At 39.3% G+C, this 23,772-nt stretch overlaps 1 protein-coding gene across 3 annotated transcripts in view; it reads right to left on the bottom strand.

Annotated features, from left to right (window-relative positions):
• LRP6 (LDL receptor related protein 6) overlaps positions 1-23,772 on the bottom strand; it is a 201,198-nt gene that overhangs the window by 89,139 nt on the left and 88,287 nt on the right. For all 3 annotated transcript variants that reach the window (XM_048824492.2, XM_075121110.1, XM_048824499.2), the window contains one exon: positions 16,789-16,986. In XM_048824492.2, the coding sequence (XP_048680449.1) occupies positions 16,789-16,986 (198 nt within the window). The remainder of the gene's footprint in view (positions 1-16,788; positions 16,987-23,772) is intronic.

Here is a 23,772-nt window from a genome sequence, read left to right as displayed (position 1 = left end):
GTCAATTTTTAATACCTCTGCGCTTTTGCCATTCCTTCCTTCCTTGGTGCCACTATCTAGCTTCTGCTTAGAAAATGGATGAAGTAGGACTTAACAGAAATTGATATACATTTCCACTAGACATTCAGTTGCTGGCACAGGTCAAACTCATTTTGGCAAGCTGCATTTATTTAAGAGGACTACTAAAGTAAAGCAGACATTCTAAAAGATAGTTATGGAACCCCACTTCCCATGAATTCTGGAGACACATTCCTGACCAAAGATTAGAGCTTGAGGTACAGGCTCAGTTTCTTTGGGATCAGGATTTGTAAGATGTACAATGACCAACCAGCCTCATTTCAGTCTTTTCTTGAGTGGAAAGGAGTTGCTGGTTGCATAACTTGTTGAAGAAATATCCACACACTCCCTCCTAGACAGGAGTCAACAACTGACTGAGGGACAACAATATTCTCACTTTTCTGATCAGTGTTAAAAGCATAGCAGCAGGACAGTATTGTGAAGTATGAACATGTCCTGGACCAGTGGCTCTTTGGATAAAGGACACTGCAATTTCTAGTACTTCACTCTAGCACATTCAATTATTGATAAACTGTCTTTTAAAAACTGCTACTCTTCAATTTGCTAGAAAAACATGTTGATTCATTTAATGGTCATGTTTATGTTCCAACACCACACTAAATAAAATCTTCTATTTCCTTACATTTTGCAATAGGATCTCGGATATCAAACCATAACTGCTCTTTTACATGCCTCCATCTGGGTCAGACAGGTATTTATTAGCACCTAATTAAAATGAGGAAACTCAAGTTCACACATTGTGAGACACTATTATAATGTAGGTTTCAGTTGAAATCCAACATTGTGACAATGAAGCTTGACCTACTGGAACTCCCAGAATAACGGAGTTTTAAAAAAATATATGCCAAATAGCCATTAAAAAGCTTTCAAGTTTGCGTAATTAGACAAGTTTTAACAGGGTCATAATTTGTCCAAGTCTTTTAACATGATCATTAAAACAGCAGAATTCCAAGGTCTCACTGACTACCAACACCCCTCCCCCCAAAAAAAACCCAGAACAACAACAAAACCCCACACTGCTCTGAATACCCAAGGTCAAATTTTTCAAGAGCCCTTAGTGCGCACCTACAACTCAAGCCATATTTTTCAAGAGAGCTCAGTTCCCATTTAGGCACCAAAATAAAGTGCCCAGATTTTTAAACGTTCTCAGGTCCCAAGAGCCCTCAAAGAGAATATGTCATTGAGAACAATGGAAGATGCTGGGTGCAAAGCACTTTTGAAAATCTAACCCTTAACATGCAGTGCATAAAGTGATTTGTGATCCTTATCTAAGCCTGACCCTATCTGGAAAGGTTCATAAAGACTAGGAAGTTACCACACTTGATTGCTCTATCAATTATGTGATTATACTTAAATGTGTGTTATTTTTTTCTGTAGATAAAAGGACAGGTTATGGTGAAAAAGTCTTTAAACCTAAGTACACAGGTACTGGTTTCTGGTACTTCATTAAGCTAAGTAATAATGTAACACTATGCTCCACTTCATGTAGTTTTCTGGACAGCAATTAGGAGATGTGGTGATAGTTCATTTTCAATCACCTAATCTAACTGGCATTTTATTCTCTCTAAACATGTTTTATGGGCCATATTAGCAAGTTTGCTCAAGAGTGGCTACACAATTTGCATCAGCAATGAAGTTGAGCTTCACTAAAAACGGACCTTCTTAAATCTGCCAGCTCTAGATTCTAATCAATGGGAGCTTTTTCTTTCTCTCTCTCTTTCTTTCTTTCGTGGAGAGGGATGGGAGGGAGGAGAGTGGAACCACAGAAAGCAGGGAAAGGAAGAGAAGTAAAATAAAAGAAGCAATACTCCCTCTCGGGCTGCTATAAAGCAATTTTAAGTATGATCTGCATTAAGGGCTGAAAGGGTTTGGTGGGGAGGAAGGGGAGAAACTGGAGAGGAATAATTTTCATCTTGATTTACTAATTATGAAAGGTGCCAGAGTGACAGTACTGGAGAGTGTTGTTGTATAGTTAACTGCTGAGTACAGGTAACAGCAGTGCAAGCTTCTCACAACAGTCCTGCCAGTGTGCTTAACCACTAATGCAAATGAACCCCACTTAAGGGTAAAAGGGGAATAGGGTCTCCACCCCTCTGGTGAGACTGCCAAAAAGGGCACCAATTATGAGGTAGGTGGTGTAACTGGATTGACAAGATCTCTGACAGATGGCTGGTGGCAACTACTTTCAATCATTAAATTATCAGCCCATGCTCAATTTGAACAAGTGATGTGAAGGCAAGATATTGTATATCCCATTATCATTCTACCAAGCTATTCAGTTTCCTCAAAGGCTTACAGTTTCATAGGCATAGTCAAATTACCGTCATAGCTACATTACTTCTTCTAGTCACAGGTGTCAATAGAAATAAGAGCAGGAGAGTTGGGGATAAGAGAGCAGTTTTATTAGCCCTGTAGACCTCATGGAGATTTCTTAATCAACACATAATCATCAGATAAAAATATTTATAGAGAATAACTGGAGGTTCAGTCAAAATTAACATGAAAAATGTAACCACAGAATTAAACTTCAAAAGCCGGAGGTAGTTTCAGGATGGATTAATTAAAATCACCTATTTTAATCATGATTTAAATTAGCAAGCAGGAAACCCTGATCTGAATCACTGATTTTTAAGCTTGCTTTGCATTTGTACTTTTTAGTTATTTTCCTAAAAGAAGGTTAATTTTCATTGGTTGGTGATCATTAAAACATGATGATCCTCAACTAAATATAGCCATTACAGTAAATCTAGTTTCTCTTTTTGCTAACCAGGAGGCTCTACCACATCTATAGACATTTATTTAGTCTAATTTACACATATTCAGATTCTTAATGTTTACATTTTTATATGGTCAGAAAATGGTGTGAAGCATTTCTTATTTACGAGGTGATTAATTTTTTTTACTTGTGATTTGTGACAAGCTCTATTTGGAGGGAAATTCAAACAATTAAAAATGCACAAAACCAGCATTTTAAAATAACTTTAATTTGGTTAAATAAAGGAGGGTTATCAAAATATGTTTTGCATTTAAAACTAATCGATGTATTGAGAAAGGAAGTAACATCTCCAGTTAACTAACTGAACTGACTTTTCCTGGTCACCATTGTGCTTCAGAATTTTAGAACTAGTAGATCTCATCTTCTCAAACCTAGTTTTTAATACACAGATTGGAGGAGGAAATAAACTTTTCTGCTTTTTCAACTCCCATTTGTTTCTTAATTCTGAATGATCTAGTCACTGCACTGAAATAGCTGAATAAACAGAAATGAAGAAAATATTCCCTCTGAACCTACAGAAGAGGCTATTGCTACTAAAAGCCATTTTAGTACTTCAACTAACTCTGGTTCCAAGCGCTCAGCCAGTGACTTCCACCAGCTCAGTGGTTTGACTTCCTTTAACATTTGGCAGCAAATATGTACTACTTAATATTTTTTTAATTTAAATTTTAAAATTACTGTAATAGATTACAGTAGGCCTTACCACAAAATCTCCAATTTAATTGTAAATAGGTTTATTTTAAAAAAAAAAAAAAAGCCTGTATTTAAACTTTTTAAAAGTCCAATTAAAAACATCATTTTTTTAAAAATCACCTTTTTATCCACCCTTCGCACCTTACTTTAAAAACATTTACAAACTATATACACTGTTTTAGTGGTGGGAGAAGAGACAGTGCACCTCTGTCAAGATGAATCTCTCTTGTGCTAGGTATCACTGTTTCCTGACTATAGCCAGTTATATTATCAGCATGGTAATCAGTAAAATTAAAAACAGATTTTACCAAGAAGTCTGCTATTGCATGAAGAAAATTTAGTTCAAGTTAAATGTATTTGCATTTATACTGTTGTTTAAGATGCCTATATAATACTTTGTGAGAAAGCAGGAAGAGAAAGGACTAAACACTTACTATATGTGGCTATACACATTTAAAACAAACTGAGTGAATAAAAAAAGATTGATGGCCAAGCATTTACCTATTGTATATTAAGAGCAACCAAAATTCTTGCCCTGTTGTGGAATGATTGTTTTTTGGTTTTATTAGGTCACCATATTGAGTACAAACATTTTTCCTACGCATGACAAAAGTCCAAACTGTAAACGTGTAGGAAGTGGCCAGTTATACATCCCTATTCTTGATAGGTTGGCATTTCCCTAAAATCCTGTACAATATGCTGCCAACTCCCAAATCCAAGAACAGATTCAATTTAAGATGAAAAACATTTACAGACTTCCTTTAAAAAAAAAATGCACCAACTAAAACAGAGAATAAAGATGGGATTTTTCCAAAACTTAAAAGAGCAAACAATTAGACCAAAGGATGCTGCATTATACTAAATCTAACACTGTGGATCATCCATACCTCCTTATTCTAACTAAGCTTTCATGCCTCAGTAAATCCATTATTTCCTCTTTACATTAAAGAGGAAACTCATTCTACCTGAAAACTGTATTTCAATAAACCCAGAACATATGGGGTGCTTTCAGCCATTGTATTTCTCTCAGCTGTTTATATTCCATCTCCACAGCACCAAGAACTTCATTCTTCTATCCATATTACATACAGAACTTATTAGTATACACTAATGGCTTCCAGCATGGTATAATACTGCAAAAATCAAAAAATTTCAGTCAGCTAAAGCAACGTTTTGTTTCAGTTCATCATTTCCACAATACAGAACATAAAGGGCTGTCTAGTAACACTACTGAAACAGAGTCAATACTGTTCTGAGCTAAAATTATAGGTCTCAAAAACTGAACAATGGAACTGCAGACTGAGATAATAAAGGCATAAAGTACATGATGCAGCATCCAAAACTGAGGTACCCATAATCAATAATCATTGTTTAAAAATCTTGGTCAACATTTCTATATCAGCAATATGCAGCACATGGACAGAAGGTACAGTAGTTGGGTCCACTAGTCATGGAAGGTCTTTATCCCTAAAGTCTCTTCTCTTCATGTTCCATGTTGTAGGGGCCAATCTCAGTGGTAGAGAGTAAGAATTATCCTATGTACATTTAATTCCACCTTTCAAATGAAGATCCTGTACATATTACCATCTCCCAGCAGTTCCAGGATAGTAAAACTATCATTGTTTTGGTTTTTTGCAACTGAATTTCAAAAGCGTAAGGGGGAAAAAAAATGAAGTTATCCACACCACTGCCACATGCTAACAAAATAGCATATAGACACCCCATATTAAAACAAGTAATCTTACAATACAATTTGTGTGAGAAATAGTTCTTCATGTACAACACTTGACCTCTCCTGTCCGATAACTGAGTGAAGAGGGAGCAATCTTCTGTCCAGATGGGTTGATCTGATGGTGTAGAAATCCCACTTGGATGGTTGAGTGTTTCCACTGAACTGAGCTGCCTTACCAAATCCTTAATAACCTACCCAATCATCCAACAGAAGGTGAAATGGGCAAATTAAGTTGAACATTTTAGTTCATTTACACCAAACAGGGACATTCCACTTTTATCTGAGTATTTATTACCCACTCAAAGGATTCCACACCAGGAATGTAAGTAATGAAATTGATGGCCTGCTAACTAGGAAATCACAGTTAATGATTTAAACAAAAAAGTCTCCGCTATTTCAGCATAGCTACATTTCCTCAAAAACCTCTCAGTAGCATACCAATTAAAACATACAAGCACACAAACGTACACACACACACAAAAATCCTGTCAGCTCAAAACGCTAACACCAGTCTGCAATATTTCGCTTTACTTGTTGCGTGGTGTGGATGAGGCACCTTCCTTTGTACCACAGGGCCTCCATAATCCCACACTGCCATGGTTTGGGCTTTCAGGCAGGTCAGGCCTTGCTTGCAACAAGATAAGTGTCTTGGACAGCTAAGAGGCAAATTTGCCATATTACTCTAAAGTGACAGCGGAATATTAAAGAAATAGAAATCCAATTTACAATCTGGAGGTTAAAGTTTTCTGATTAGCCATGCAATCAAGAACACAGTCTTTAGGGGTTACTGCTGGCCCATATTTACATTTGCTCGTTATTAGCCTATTGAAAACTATTACACCTCTGATACTATATACTGGATCTGTTTTGAATGAATGCTCATGGCTACATTTTTGTCAGGGTTTTTGTCAGGTACATTATTTTCAGGGTTTTTTTTTTTTAAATCCCTAAAAAAAGGTTTTGCACAGGTATTTTACTATATCAGTGATAGCTGGGAAGATGCCAAAATGTCATTCTTTTTAGTACATGAAAAGTATAATAGAAAACGTATAACAGCAACAGACTTGTATAATACAAGTTAAACTCTGTCTTGTAGAGAATATTTGTCTGTCTACAGACCTGAAGAAGAACTCTTTGTAAGCTCAAAAGTTTGCCTCTTTCACCAACAGAAGTTGGTTCAATAGAAGTATTTCCTCACCCATTCTGTCCCCATAGTAGCTGTCTACAAAGTTATTTAATTATACCATAATCCTTAAAAAGTGTCAGTTATATATCCATGACTCTTGACATTTTGGGCTATTTGCTTGTAGGTGGCTGTGATGTTAAACAGTTTCAATGAGAATCCCAGGCCCTGCCAAACTAAATCCTATGACAGTGGTCCCCAAATTATGGGGGAGGAATGTTCGGAGGGAAAGGGGTGCGGGCGCCATGCAGCAAGTCTTGGGCTAACCTCCCATAGGGAGCAGGCAGGAAGAGCCACGCTTCCAGCCCCACGCCACCCCCAGACCAGTTCTCCCATTTAACCCCGCAGTCTTGCTCTGCCTCCAGGCCTGGGCCATCACCCTTGGGAGGTGAGGAGCATAGGAGTAGTTTGACTTCTATACTGGGTGGGCAGCTCCAGTCAGGCCAGCGAGGCCACACGTGGAAGGCAAAATTCTGCGCCTTGCCCAAGGTTTGCAGTTTGGGGGAAGAGGGGAGAGGAGCAACGACCCCCCGCTTCCATCCCCAAACTACACCCATGGTGGAAAGAGAGTGCCATGCTTTCAGACCCGCTCTGCCCTCAGGCGTGGGCCAGCCCCCATGGGGGTAGGGAGAGAGCGCCAAGCTTCCAACCCCACTCTGCCCCCAGCCCAGCTCTGTCCGCTGCTCCATCCCCAACCCAGCTCTGCTCTCATTCCCTCTCAGACCAGCTCAGCCCCTAGCCCAAGCTCCTCCCTATCCCCAGTTCTGCTCCCAGCTCTGCCTTTAACTCAAGCTCTGCTGCTTGGCTGTGCAGTAATGGGGGGTGACCGGGGGGCCACAGAGAGATTCCACTGATGGTAAGAAGGGGAAGGGAGCGGTGCGACTGGAAAAGTTTGTATACCAATGCTCTAAAGAATATGGAAGGCTAATAGTACGGTGGCCAACTTTCTCATGCCAGAAAACTGAACACCCTTGCCCCACCCACTGCCCTGCCCCTTCCCTGAGATCCCGCCCCCTGCTCAATCCATCCCCCCACCTGGCTCATATGCTTATTTTCACTGCAAGGCCCAAACAGACATAATTTATTGTTTTGACAGAGGTACTATGCTAATTTCAAGTTATTTGTTACAGGATTCTAGAGCTGGCAGAAAAATAGTCAAAAAGGGTAATTTTTAAAAACCTGAAATTTCACAAAGGTTGTCATGATTGTTTCCCTCCCCCTTCCCGTTTTTCATAACCAGCTCCATGTTTTTTGTTCGCTAAAGTTATTGTAATTTTATCTGTGAAATTAGGACCACACATACAAATACAAATCCATAAAGCACAACCACAGAAATGCACACTTGTCCAGATACCCATATAAATAAATCTGTAGAAACTGACTCCTACACCTACATGCAGATACACACGTGTATTCATGTCTACAACTTTATCATGCACGAACACATATACCTCCACATTATTTAATATTACAATTGTTGTTTAGTGCCTACAGACCACGAGTCTGAAACAAAGTTTATAATGTAGCTAGACAAAGGTTATGAAATGAACACACATATTTTATGTCATCAATTTTTTTGTGCGCAAGCCAGCAAAAGCAAAGAGTTAGGCCGCAAATTTTATTTACACAGGTAAAACACACATGCAGCAATACACACCCCTCCCTACACAAAGCCACACACTCTCTTACACACATACAATACATGCACGCATACACTTGCCTACACAGAGACACCCAGCCGGGAAGGGAGGAAGGAGGTCTGGAAGAGAAAAGATGGGGTAAGGTGGAGGGAAAGAGACCAAGGATGAGAGCAGGGTGGGGATGAAAAGGGGTAGTGAAGGAGACCGGGGGGAGGCCGAAGGGTATAGGTGCATGAGGATATGGGGGGCACAGAAGTATATAGGGACATAATGGGAGTGCAGCAGTGTATGGAGATGAATGAGGTGCAGAGCTGTGGGGGGTGAGGGACATGGGGGTGGCAACTCTGGGAGGTGGAGAGGATGGGTGGGAGAGCACTGTAAGGGGCAGAGGGCTGGGATGGGTAGGTGTGAGAGGCAGGGCTGGGATGGGACGGACGAAATGAGGGAGATGGAGGTGGGGTGGGATTGGGACAGAGAGGGATGCAGTGAGGGGATTGGGGGTGAAGCCCCATTCCCAGCACTCGGGGATACAGACCTCGAACTTCTGGGTGCTGGCGATAGGGCGACAGACTGCAGTTCGCCGCAGGGCATGTGCTGCAGCTTGAGCCCAGCCACAGGAGGAGCATGAGGTAGAGAAGAGGGCCAGCAGCAACAGGAAAGGCGCGTGTCACAACCTCTCAATAGCTGCCTGCTAGGCACGCTAGTTTGTCCCCTGCCCTACCCTAGCCAATGGGAGCTGCACCTGCAGGCGGGGTGGCAGGGCATCACGCGCACCCCACTGGCTGGCCACCCTATAGCTTAGGAACCGGACATGCCGCTGCCTCCGGGATCCGTAGAGGCTAGCAGGGAGCCTGCCAGCCCCACTGCACGGCACCACCAACCAGACAGTCAACGGCCCGGTCAGCAGCATTGACTGGAGCCACCAGGATCCCTTTCTGACCAGGTGTTCCGGTCAAAAACTGGACACCTGGTCACCCTAGCTAATAGAGAGCAAGGCACTCAATAACAACATAGTGGTAACACCAAAAACCTGCCCAGTATACCCTAATTCCTCCAGGGATCATGTGGTTTCTTCTTCTGCCAAGGTAACAAAAGCTTATTTTAAAATAATTGAGAAAGTTAAATCATAGAATATGAGGGTTGAAAGGGACCTCAGGAAGTCATCTCGTCCAACCCCCAGCTCAAAGCAGGACCAATCCCCAACATGGTTTACAGAGGTCTTTCCTCATTACACCAACAGCTTTATTTATATATCATTATCATAGCTCAAACACAGTGCTAATTACCTGACAAAAAGAGGGGAAATAAAGATTATTTTGGGGATATAAAACATTTTTAAAAAATAGATACACAGTATTTCCATTACTTTTGCCTTTTTTTAAAGCTACATCTGCCATGTGATACTTCCTTAAAGTCTCCATGGTAAAAAGCGCCTTAAGATACTGCATATTCAATCTTAAGTTTATTATACATTTTTAAAATGTATAATTTTGTAACTGAACAAGATGCTTGATGCTGGACTGGAATCAAGACATGAAAGCCTTACCCTTGGAAACCAAAGGTGAAATACTGGTTGAAAGTGAAATGATTCTGTTGGTCTCATTTCAGTGCACATCATAAAATTGCCTCAAAGTTCAGTTTGAGTCAAAGGACTCTGCTGAAGAGGAATTTGGGATGGAAATAGCATAGGATGTTGTGCTCAGGAATGAGGGATGCTGAAAGAACTACAGATAGAAGCACCTATTACAGTGGCAGTCCCATGTTTTTAACTCAATTTTGTTTTGCTATTTCCTCATTTTTGGGAGCACTAGATATTTTAATATAATAGATATTTTTATCATGTATATTCATTTATCAGTCACGAAGATTAGAGAATTTCTGCTATATTTTTACAAACTATTTCACGTAGAACTGAAAGTTCTATTTTTCTTACATAATTACTCTTAAAAAAGCTCTTTAAGCTTGCTCTAAGGAAATACTGTGGATACAGTTCAGTTTTATTTTAAAAAACTTAATGAGACTTTTTAAAAAAACATTCCACAAGAAAAGAGCAATATTTTTAAAATTAAATTTGATTTTTTTAGATTCAAGTAAAATTTGACTGATTATAATCCTGTATTCTTCATTTGTATGGTTTTACTTTAAAACAACTGAGGTAACCATTGTTTATTTGTAAATATTCTTTATAAATATATTATTCTTTGTAAACATTATTTTCTAACAAGTTTGCATTCCTGGGCTACTGGTACACCGCTGAGGTGGATGAAGGCACTGTCCGTTCAGCCTGACAATGCACAAAGGCCCCAAAAATATGCAGCCTGTTGTGATTTACTGCTTAACTAGAATCACTAGCATGTAAATGTTCACAAGTCCAGACATTTGGAAACTGCATCTCTCTGAAATAAAGTGCCCAGAGCACTTCTAGCAAGAGTTGGGGAATTAGCTCCAATTCATGCCCACCTATTCCCTCCCCTGCAATTTCAATTAGCCATGGTATTCTTCCCTTCCTCTTCTGTGTTGTCATGCAGTGTTAACACAGCTATTGACTTTTCACCCCAGAGATGGCTCCATCTTAGTAGCTGAAGAAATTTTTAGCTTTTTAAAAGACACATCACATAATTATACTGTATCCATAAATTATACGTACACAAGGATAAAAGGTTCTATTGTAAATGTCAGACTTCATATTTTTAACTTTTCATCAAATCCACAACAACTAATCATCTGACAGACACACATGATTTCATGCTTGAAAGCAGACCCACAATGCTCAAATGCAAAATTAGAAACCCGGGAAACACTTACAAGGCAGTTGTTGAAAGTATGTTTTCTTACAATGGCCTCTAAACCCATCTCATTAACACAAACGCTTCCTGAGGGACCATGTAAGTGCATTTCCCTTCAGCCAATAATGTGTTAACTTATTAATTAGAACTGCTGCTGCAGGGTAAAACAAGACAAAATTAATTCAAGAGCTGCCTTAGCAGGCCAACCTATCTCAGTACTCTACTCACAGGAGAGATGTCTGCAATTCAGTTTTGTTTAATTAGTCCCACAAAAAGCAACTGGTTCACTCTGATAAGGAGGATAAGAGCCTCAAAAAACAAAAACACTCCTTCCATAGGCCAATTTCATTTTTAAACTATTGTTTTTCCAATGTGAGAAATGGCTGTTTTAAAGAAGACTGTACATTCCTCTCTCTCGCTTGCAAACCAAGGACACTGAACATCAACTTCTGCACTACCATCCTTCATTCTAACAAACCCATCACTGAAGCAGTCAGGCCAATAAGTCCCGGAGCTAGATGACAATTATATATGATTACTTAAAATTTGCTGTTTGCGTTTTCTTACAAATGGAATCTCATATCACATATTCAGTGGGAGAGTTTTACTATTTGAATAAATGGAAGGGAAGAAGCATTGCTAACATTGTCACAGGGCCTAATAATCATTTTTTATTCAGAAGCTTGCAGGGTTTAGACGGAGCTCCTCTATCCCTCTTTCTAGTAAGCAATAAAACATTGAACATGATCTGTTGGTTTCTCCCTCCTCCTCTCCGACCCTCACTTTCCCCCATCCCCAAAGTAGGAGCCAAGAAAGTGAGAAAGTAAGCTGTCATGGATGCACCATATTATTTATTGTCTTTCGTTGCTGACAAGCACAGTAGCCTGTTTAATTTAAATCCATATATTTTGACTGCTATTTAGTGCAAGAAATAGAAACGGCAGTTAGTCTAGAAGATAAAGAATAGAAACAAAGTAGCATATTTCCTACAATTTCTGGTATGTTCAACAACATCAAGATTTTTCTCTCTTTCACATATTGCTACCACATCCTTCCCGCACCACTGTTGCCACACAGGGCAGAAACTCAGCTACTTCATTCCTCTCTGCCATTTGCTGTTGCTTCCATCTGCTCCGTGGTGGAGAGATCAACAGTTATGTCCTCCCTATTAGGGGTTATTCTTAAGGTTTCTCTTCGGCTCCCTCATTTTTTCACAAGTTAGTTTCCACATGGGAGTCTGTGTACTGGCATGCAGAGTAAATGCCCCAAATATATCCAGCACTTCCTTCCAATTTCAGTGGATATGAGCTGCTGGTTGGTGATTTCTCAGATCTCTTCATTGGTGATTAAATCTTTCCATCTAATTCCCAGAATCTTTTGTAGACACATTTTCAACAGTGTCTAGTTTTCTGACTAACGTTTTGGTAAATCTCCAGCATTTGTGGCCATATGTTAATCCTGAGATTATGTCTGGGTCGAAAAGTCTAAAGTTTTTTTCTGACGCTGTATATGTTTGATTTCCATATGCTGTGAGTTTAATGATCTGTTCAACTTTCTTGATATCTTTGCCTTCTAATGTGATGTTGCTGCTTGACCTCTGGGTTTTGAGGATGTGTGTGTTAGCATAACTAATTTTGAACCCTGTTTGCATGCTCTTTTTCCAGATTATCTTTGTAGATCTTCAAGACATTTCCCATCTACCCATGAATTACCAGTGTTTATGTTGCTAATACATTTCTTCATTATCCAATTTATGAAAATGCTAACTAGAAGATCAACTAGAACACAGCTGTGTTTCATGCTAGTGTCCACTTTGAACCATTGTGCTACCCGATTGTTCACTCTTATAGAGTGCTTCGCTTCTCTATACATAATTGTAATGGTATTGGCAACTTTAGATGGGATTCCATAGAACTGAAGAATATTCCACAATATATGTCTGTGCAGGCTGTCAAATTCCTTTTGAAAAAAATCAAAGAAATTGATTTTCTATATTTGTAATGTACGCAAACAGTATATTAATTTGAGCTGTGTCTGAACCTCTAATACTTAGAGCTTTATCGATCAGAGACACTGGCTTTTCACATCCAATTTAGGTTATATTGCTTTCTAAATTCATGCCAAACCAAACCTCCATTTCCTTTGGCTTGTTTGAAGCTCTTTCCTGGATTAATAGTATTTGGTATTATTACTAAACTCTCTCTCTCTCGAAGTCTCATATTTGATCCTCCTTTCTTGGTAGATTCTTTGCTACAACACATGTATCTGCTATTACCTTTGTCTTCTGCCTTATATTATGCAAGACTAAAAAGGCTGGAGGCAGATCTTTGTACTCTCATCCGCCTCCTCTGCAAAACTGACCAAATCTAAACAAATTCAGGACATTATATTTGCCAAACTATACAATTTTCGTAAAGCCAGTTGCTTCTGTTTATTGCTTCAATGGTTCTCTAGCTTACATATGAGCAAATATTTTCCCCTATGTAATACCACCATGCGGAAAACAAGCAGAGCGACTAGTAGCATTTTCTAGAGATCACAGATCCTAATTTAAGGGGAAGGAGGGCGTGGAAATTAGACTATTAAAAAATTACATATGAAATGTATTGTATTATATGTGATGCCTAGTTAAGGATCTGAACACTGAGGTCATTTCTACCAAAGTATCTGCACCCTGGTTACACAGCAATTAGTTACATGCTATACAAGTTCCGTTTTTTAAAGGGCCATATCCATCTCTACACCTCTTCATATTATACTATGAGTCCTCACTAACAGTAATTTAGAAATAAGGTTTGGGTTAGTGATGTTGTCCTTGCCCTCCCAGTCTTCTGCTCTCCACTTTTGCAATGTCGTGGTATGTTTTTTATGTGCATGGATTTTAAAAGATGGCCTGCAAAAGAGGAAAAATTTGGATTTGTACCCTTTTTTAGGTCTGTGTGCATTTAAAGAAGGCCTCACAAGTTTGTTTCCTTTCAAAGGTTGTTTTTTTGTTTTATTTCCTGCCTTTTTTTTTTTTTTTTTAATGTTAGAAATTCAGATCTTGGCTGAGGAAACTAAGAAAATGGTGACATCAAAAGAGCCAAGCCACTGAAAACTGAATAAACTAATGGTATGTTAACACTGGAAAAAGGTGTGTTTTTAAAAACATGACTGGTAACATTAAAAAAACAACCTATTAATGCAGACAAGCCAAACTGTGGTTTAACACATTAGTTGGTCAAGATTAACCCTGGGAAGGAAAATAAGGAAGGAAAACCTTGACCAGTTAACACATTAAAACTACAACATACTGCATCTATATTATGATTTTTAAATGGGTTAGCTAACACGTTTTAAAAATGCACCTGTTTTGCCTAGTGTAGACAAAGGTCTAGAAGGTAAAGACAGAGAAGGAAAAAAATTTAGAAAGAGTTGCTTTGCTCCTTGAACAAATCTTCCTCTTTTTCCATGATGAAGGGGAATTGTAAAAAACACAGCACACCTGACACAGATGCTGACTATATTCTGAATGTTTACAGCTCCCTTATGTGCCGAGGGAAAACCAGGTGCTGCAGAGAGTGGAGTACGCTTGTGACTGCTTAAGGCAGGTTATAAGCACCTGGTCCAGAAACAGTTAGTATTTATTTGAAGAAAAATAAAAAACAAAAAAGCCCAATTCCCTCCTAATTCCAACTATCATTTTAAGGTTAGCCAAAGGCAAGTAAGGGGATGAGTTCACTTACAACCTAAAGTTCACATGTGTTGCTGCACAGTAGACCATTAAGAAGAGAGATGCTGAAAACAAGCCTGCAGGAAAGAAATACTGAAAATGCAAAAGTGCCTGCAGGAACAGTAAGGTATCTGTGGAGCTGGAAGGACTGGGAATGATGGATAAGACGCAGGGAAACTTGTGTTTGCACGTTAGGAAAGCACATACACACATATATCAAATTGAATAGAGGTTAGTATTGATTTTGATCACTGGGTGCTTTAACAATGAACACTTACCATCACCAGATGTCTACATTATGCATAATTTCCCATGGGCCCTACCCAGACTATCTATTCGAACCCAATGACTCCCACCACCCACTGCTGCCATCCCCTTATTTTAGTATAGTTAATAAGCTTCTCCTCTTTCTCCCATCCAAATATGAGAGCATAAAACAGGTAATTCAAAAAATAAAGCAAGCTACATATTTACTCTGTTGGGCAAAAACTACAAGCTGGGTTTCAAGTGTGATCAAATCAGCTGTCATTTGTGAGTCTTTTGACAATTATACAAAGCTTAGTCATTTAAAAATTGGATGAGAAATCCACCTCTGGCATGTAACCTGTCGGGTGGCAAGCTGTCATTTTGTGCCCTTCACGTGGTCAGTTTCAGTCAAGATGAAGATTTTTAAGCACCCATTACTTAACTGGATTTAAGACCTCTCCTTTTTCATTACAAGAGAGCTTTAACATCAATTTATTTTTAGCCAAAATTAGACTAACTGGAACATCCTCTGTTCCCTTCTTGGTTAATGATTTATATTAAAAAATTTATATATCACAGACCCAAATAATTTTATACATCAGTTGTTATTTTGCATTTTAAGGCATTTTACCTGATAATGTCATTTCTGCCCCTTTGCCCACCACTTTGGAGCCATTGGGCAGTTCTGCATTCTTAGAGGCAGGAGTATCATCAGCTTCCAATTATTTTCCTTTTTCCCAGGCAACAATTCCAGAGCCATTTCAAAATCCACTTAAACTACAAACCTCATACCCAGCCTGGAATTATCTATACTAGTTAAATTATTTATAATAGTTGAAAAAAAATATTGTACGCAGCTGCTGTTATCCCTCAGACAAATGCTAATACAAAAGTTCTGGATGAAACACTGAAACAACAAAGTTTTTTGTCTGTTAAGAGGCAGGCTTCAGGACGTATGTGGCATAAGCCACCGAGCCAGCCACATTGTGGTTTTATCCTCTGCTTTCTGGCAGGAAACCATGGATTACAAATAAATAACACATTAATACAGTGGATGTGTTTTATAAATGCTGCCTGTGTAACTAGCCACAAATTAAAATGAAAGGCGTAGATAGCAGATACTGAGGCTCTTTAAAGGGCCCAGTTATTGGACCATGAATTTATGTTCACACAGGAACAACTGCTAAATCACTAGGATGTCTGAGGAGAGAGTAACAAAGAAACCTTACCAGACATAGCTAAATCTATAACCCCCTTAACAGCACTGTTGTAGAAACACAATCAATTTAGCACCCACACATACATCTCTGAAAATGGTCTACCCTGTTCTTGTCACAAGTAACACCTTATCTGACTGAAAGAGAAGACAAGACTGAAATATTTTCCCCCATGTTGTTTATTTGCTGCATTTGACAGGCCTCTGCTTAGAGACACAACCAGAAGGGCTAGAAATGTTTGTTTTTAGAGAATTGCAAGTTGAGATTCTGCCACATTTACCTGATGCAAGGACCCGGGGCTATCAGAAGAAGACCAAAGAGTGTGAGGCTTGCAATAAAATTGCGAGAGCTGACAGTACTGTCTTTAAGAAGAAAAAATCCACAGCAAGCAGGGGCAGAAAATCCATTAAAAAAAAAAACAGGAAAATGTTACTGTAAAACCACATAAATTAACAGGGGTCCCTTTAAGGATCACTTCAGAAGAAAGGCTTTTGTAGCTTTTCTAAGAATACAACAGATTAAGAACCATCCCCCAGTTTGAGTATCCATTCAAACCCCACCTGTAGTTTGTTTTTATTTTATTATTCGTTTGTTTGGAGCTTCATGAGTGCTAACGTGGCAGTTTGACTGGTTCGAATCAGCTGCTATAGAGCTTATGTATTTATTAAACAGAGTCTGTTCAAAAACCATTGGATTTGCATACAAGTCATATTAAAATTTCTTACCGATGAGTTCCATCCAGGTTTGATTTGTGGATGAAGTTCAGTTTAGCATCTGCCCAATAAAGCTTCCATTCCTCATAATCCAAAGTCAATCCATTTGGCCAGTAAATATCTGTGTTTATTATAACGGAGCGGCTTGAACCATCCATCCCAGCACGTTCTATCTTTGGCACTTCTCCCCAATCTGTCCAATACATGAACCTATAATTTTTTTTTAAAAAGAGAAGGATACAGATTATGTTCAAATCTACACTCTAATCACTGGAATTATTATATTCCAGTCAAGATGAAGGCTTAGTTGCTATTTTTCTAAAAGAGACTGAGTTCTCTTTCTCTGAAGCTGTATTCTACAGGGCAATGCACCGACCTTCTGTGAAGCAGAACAAGCATATCTAGGCTTTGCTTCTGTTTTTAACTAAAATCTCTCAAACATCATTCGATAGTGCAATCTGATATTACCCTTTTCAGGGTCTCTTCCCTCAGATCGCATGAGACCTTTGGGGAAATCCTACACACATTATCTGTAACCTATCAGCATCAAAATTAATCAGGGAAATTAGACAATGTGCACTGTCATAGAAAATAACTCCTTTAATATGGATCAGAGGAGACGAGTGTGGCAGTGCAGGGATTGTGGGGGGACAGTAACTGTACGCAGTGGCAGAAAAAGAGATATAATGGACGGTTGTTTTCTTTCGGGTCTCTGTTTTTTGTGCGGGGAGAGCACTTCTGGCAGGGAAACTGCTTTTGTGAAAGAATGGATTTAGAGACAGACAACCAGCTGACGTGTTTTTAAACACAATTTAGCCTGTCTATATTGGGTGCCAAATCTGGATTTTAAAAAAAGAAATCACATTACAGGGATACTCTAGGCTGTGAAACTCTGTTTTAAAACACATTAACACACGTTAATACATACCTTTTTAAGCACTACTTAGGAAATCGTGTAAACCAGTGGTTCTCAAACTTTTGTACTTGTGACCCCTTTCACACAGAAAGCCTCTGAATGCAACCCCCCCACATATAAATTAAACACACATTTGTATATATTTAACACCATTATAAATGCTGGAGGCAAAGCAGGGTTTGGGGTGGAAGCTGACAGCTTGTGACGCCCCAGGTAATAACCTTATGACCCCCTGAGGGGTCCCAACCCCCAGTTTGAGAACCCCTAGTGTAAACAAAGACATGTAAAAGCATGTTACCTGGTCATAGTTAACCCTAAGAGGAAACATATGGAAGTTAGATAAGGGAGGGGGGAGAGGGAAAGAGTATAATCAGAAAACTCTGCTCTTTTGCTGATGGTAGGAGGAACTAACTCTACTCTTCTGGACTGGTAAAAGGACTTAGGAATAAACACTATTTTGTACCTAAAGGATCAACATATGGGGCAAGAACTTAAACAGGTGGATAAGAAAGCCAGGCAAAACATTGTGTCAACAAGGGAAAACTGCAGCTCTTGGACACTTGTAGCACTCAGAGGCACAATATGTCACTGTATGGTGCCCACATGTGAGAACAGGACCTGGCCACCCATGCTTTAAACAAAAACAGACATGCAACATATTTAGAAACATTTGCAGATGAAGTTCTTCTTGGCAAAGTTTGTTTTATTTATTTATTTCTACAAAGACTCAGGAAATTCCAAGTCTTAATCTATGTTTACAGACTCAAATGTGAGTTTAATACAATGTTATATCTACAGACAGACATGCACCACAAGCAACACAAATATTGCCCAATTCAGTCTCACATGATTCACGCTTTAAAAAGGGATTTTTCTGCCTTAAACTCACACACTGCATGGGGGTTTAGAGAGAATGCATGAAATTTCTCTAGACATGAATGAACACCATGAGGGAATGAGTTATCTGTCAAGAAGAAAATAAATCTAATCTTACTGTAGAAAAAGATTACTAAATAGCACCTTTGGCAGGTTATCTGGCCAACCGGCATGGTAAGGTGCAATTAGAAACTTGAAAAAGAAATTCAAGCAGTACTTCTACAAAAAGAAATAAAGTTGATTTAATAGTTTTTAAAGAAACACCCCTTCCCCCTCCCCCAGCAGAGTCAAATATTTTCCAAAGGTTAACAGGTTCCAAGGTATTGACCACCCTGCCTGACCAACCCTTCAGGCTGAAACAGATAGCTCATTAGTCGCTATAATAGGCTCATTTCTTTCTCCCTTTCTCCCACCTTTTAAACAAAATGCAATTATTCAAGTAAAACCAGGTAAGGAAAGCTCAGTGACAAAACAAAAGTCCTCCAAGAATTCACAAACAGGCCCATTTCATTTGTCAGAATACATACACGCCCATGCACGCACAAATTCAGATTACGATTTTAGGACATTTCAAACCAGTTCCCTTGACCTTTGTTCAGTTTCTCCAATAGCTTTTTCACAGTCATCTGTTTGTTTTCTTCTCTATGGTTTGGAAGCCTGCAGGTTTTAGTCCCAGTTAAACTCGGTGGAGCCAGCAGATCCAGCACACCAGATGATGGCACAGAAAGAACATATGTAAGTGCTGTGCTTCATTTGGGAAAATCAAGAGACTTATCTTCACTGAATAGCGAGCAGAGGATTTTTCTCTCCTTCTGTCCACATACACAAATCTCTCACCCAAGCGTGGTGGTGCTTTCTACCTGGGCCAGCTGGTTACAGCCCAGGTTCCGCATTCACATAGGCTGGTAACTCACTCTGCACAGTCAAGTGCAGACAGTCCTCTAGTTTCTTCCCACAATCCCCTGTGTGCTGGGAAGGAGAGACTATTTCTATCACAATTCACTGGGAAAGAATCAGAGTGGTCCATCTTAGTGCACCACAAAGATCTCTGGGATGAGCCCCCACAAGTCCTGGTGCCTCATATGAGTGAGTGCAATGTCAGCGTGAATGCAGCTGAGTGGACATATCTGTGTACAGCTTTGCAATGGGGCTGCTCACCTCTTAAGTCAGGCCAACACAATGGCTCATACTCCAGTGCACATCACCCAAATTAACTCTACCATGAAGAAATATTCACAATAACTTTGCTCACGTAAAAACAAAGAAAAGAAAGTGTGATGATTCACAAGACTACAGTCTAATATCTTCTATAGCTGCTTTAACATAAATCCCTTTTCCATCTTTAGGTGAAGTCAAGCTACACACTTAATTATTTCATTTCCATTCTTCTGGAATGTTTACAGAATCAAGATTTTTATTTGATTAAATTGTGGCTGGTAACAAACCACAGGGGGGAGGTGAAACAGGTATATGGGTTTTTTAAGGACTTTTCTTTAAATTTCTGTAAAAGGCAACTATAGTATAGGAGAGGTGTTTTTTATTTCACTACTGAAAGAAAATCTAAAAGGAGTATTTTCTGTTAAATTATACCATCCACTTGTTATCATATGCTACTTAACTTCCATTATAGAATATGCCTTTTCCAAATTACTAATAACGAAGACAAAGATTTTGTCACAGTTCTTTTTAGTAAAAGTCACACACAGGTCACGGGCAATAAACAAAAATTCACATAAGCCTGTGACCTGTCCCTGACTTTTACTAAAAATAAATGTGACAAAACGGGGCGGAGCCTGAGCCCTGCTGCAGGAAGGGAGTCCAGGGCCCACCACCACTACAGCTGACAACTCCAGGGTCCCCTCTCTGGCGCCCATGGTGGGTGGGAGCTCTAGGATCCCCCAGCTGCCCCTGGAATTGGGGGGGGGGGGAAGAGGAAGAGGAAGAAGAGCCTCTCTCTAGCAGCTCAGAGCTCCGGGGCTGAAGCAGAAAGTGTCATGGAAGTCGTGGATTCCGTGGCTTATGTGACCTCCGTGACATAATCTTAGCCTTACTCACAACTTGCTATAAAACTCAACTTTTGGACTGATGTTTCTCATGCCTGGCCTCAGCCCAAAGAGGGAAATTTGTAAAAAAGTTTAACTGAAATCTGCGCCCCTGTTTTTGAGTTGTACAAGAGGAAAAAACAGATGGATTTCCAACTACACAAAAATGTTGAATATGCCTTTTTGCATATAGCTAACTTGGAAAAAATTTAAAGTACAGCTGTTTTTCAGAAGATTAGTAATTACTGAGAACTGGCCTCCAGTTCCTATGAAAAAAGTGAGAACAGTTTTAAGTATTGAACAGGTCAGTATTGCTCACATGCTTTGGAACTTTTTGCCTTCATTCGGACCTATGATACTAACTACAACACAGCATTATAGGTAACACAGATGTGGAAGGTTTCAGAGTAACAGCCGTGTTAGTCTGTATTCACAAAAAGAAAAGGAGTACTTGTGGCACCTTAGAGACTAACCAATTTATTTGAGCATGAACTTTCGTGAGCTACAGCTCACTTCATCGGATGCAGTGAGCTGTAGCTCACGAAAGTTCATGCTCAAATAAATTGGTTAGTCTCTAAGGTGCCACAAGTACTCCTTTTCTTTTTAGAGATGTGGAAGAACTTCTAGTTGACTCTTTCCTCACTGAAGTAACTACATACCGCAGCCTTTATGTGCTTTGAGGATGCAACAGGCACAGATTTCACTGCAGAAATGTGTGTGAGCACCACTAGAGCAACAGAAATTTGTACTGTTTGCAAGCCCCAGGGTTGAAATCCTGGACCTCTTGAAATTAATGGTAAAATGCCAACAAATAGTTTCCTACCCTCCACCCAACATCACATCAGTTTGAAGGATGAAATCTGAGCCTGCTGTCTTTAATCTATGCCCAAATCTCACCCAAACACTAATCAAAATCACTTAACCATTTTGACTATGTCAGATGAAACGGAGATAAAACAGTCTATAAAACTCATACACGCTAACAAAAATCATAAATTTGTGGGCAGATTTTTTTAAACTCAGACCCTTCCTCTCAATTTTAATCCAAAATCCCTTTAAGGAAAAAAGAGAAGATTGATTATCTGAACCACGGAAAATAGAAAGGTTCTTCGACCCATCTAATTCACTTGGATAGTCTGCTTGACTAAGGCCCAGAATTTTGTTGATAGCAATTTAAAAAAGTTTTTGCTTAGAAAGTTTACATCACCTGCAAAAATGCAAAGCAGCAGCAAGCCCCAGTTCTGCATTAAACAAGCACACCTTCAGCTCAGCCTAATTTGCAGTAATAGCTTGGGCAGAAATTAATTTAAGATCAAATTTTCAAACTCATCTGCCTGAAGTTGAGGACAACAGTAAAAGTGGCCGGGCTGTCAAAGGTTCTAAGCACTCAATTCCTGCTAAAGTTAATGGGAGTAGAGCGTGCTTAGCACTCTGAAAATCAGGCCACTTCATTTCAGGAGCTCAAATCTGGACTTGAGATACCTGCAGTTAGGCACCTATGAATAAAGAATTGAGCCTTTGTGTTTAAATCATAATATAAATGGCTATATTTGCATTGGGCCACCAAATGAATGGTGTAGATAATGCCGTAACTACTGCAATTCAATGGTAATGAAAACAATCTTCCTCAAACTTGTTTACATAGTAAACCACTTACAAAAAAAAAAGTCTTAAAGCAACCCTCCCTCCCTTCCCCCACCCACAATCTCTCGGTTTGCTTGCTTTCACCCAGACTAGGGTTAGCCTCATCCCCAAATACAAGTGTGGTTTCAACCAAGAAGCCTCAGTGAAGAAAAATCAAGACTGAATCATCTCCTTGGCCATTTTTAAATGATACAGAAAAAAACTAAACATAGTTTCACATCAAATTCTTGGTCTCTGAATATAAAAGGAGGAAAAATGATTGCTCCATCATGCAACATTAAATGCAAAGCAGCTCTTACACCACTGAAAGTTAATGTGTGTGCTTTTCTACTTGTGTTTCTTTTTTTCTTTCAGAACAATGATCACGTTCAACCTATTTGAATGAAAATAGCTTTTGCTCTCCCAGCCCCTTTTCCTCTATGAATTTCAAAATGTTGTCATGATGATGTCACCCCCATGACATCTGCAGATAACTAAAGGAAGTCAAACACAGGGTTTTAACTATTGCAGATTTGAAAAGAAGTGAGATCAAAGGAGGTAGTTCTTAAGGGAATATGCCAGCCTAATTAATGGTAGGTTTCAGAGTAGCAGCCGTGTTAGTCTGTATTCACAAAAAGAGAAGGAGTACTTGTGGCACCTTAGAGACTAAACAACTTTATTTGAGCATAAGCTTTCGTGAGCTACAGCTCACTTCATCGGATGCATACTGTGGAAAATACAGAAGATGTTTGTTTCATGATTTGTGTGTATGAAAATGAAAAGCTCATGAAAGCTTATGCTCAAATAAATTGGTTAGTCTCTCAGGTGCCACAAGTACTCCTGTTCTTTTTATAAAGTAGTATGACTGGCTAGAAGTTGGAGTGTGGAGCTGTTCAGCTGTAGCCGAGCAGTTTTAATATGTCCCAAGCTGGTAATGACCAAAAGAGATTACTAATCAAGGATACAGCAAATCAATTGATGTTCTCAGTTCAGTCTCTGTAGATGGAGGGGGGAAATAGGTAACAGGGTCCTTATTCCAAAAAGCTCATAAACCACACACTACAGGAAAAATATTTCAGGTATGCATAAGAAAGCATGCTGAAAACAAATGTCAAGATTAAATACTGTAATTAAACAGTTACTTGTGACAGTGGACACACAAGGATGGAAATTCATCGCCACCCTCCACCAGCTTTGTAGCTCTCTAATGCCTTCCAATGGTGCTGCAGATTCTTCCACCCCTACTATCCACCCAGAAAACTAGGCCCCTGCTCAGAGTATCATTAAAAGGACAGCCCACACCGTCAGGTTTCAGAGTAGCAGCCGTGTTAATCTGAATCCACAAAAAGAAAAGGAGGACTTGTGGCACCTTAGAGACTAACAAATTTATTTGAGCATAAGCTTTCGTGAGCTACAGCTCACTTTATCGGATGCATTCAGTGGAAAATACAGTGGGAAGATTTATATACACAAAGAAGTACCTCAGACCTTTTGTCAACTGCTGGAAATGGCCCACCTTGATTATCACTACAAAAGATT

The sequence above is a fragment of the Caretta caretta genome, chromosome 1 (genome assembly GCF_965140235.1).
Source record: "Caretta caretta isolate rCarCar2 chromosome 1, rCarCar1.hap1, whole genome shotgun sequence".
Classification (NCBI taxonomy): domain Eukaryota; kingdom Metazoa; phylum Chordata; order Testudines; family Cheloniidae; genus Caretta; species Caretta caretta.
The sequence above is the reverse complement of the archived record's forward strand: the minus strand, read 5'-3'. Positions and strand labels throughout refer to the sequence as shown.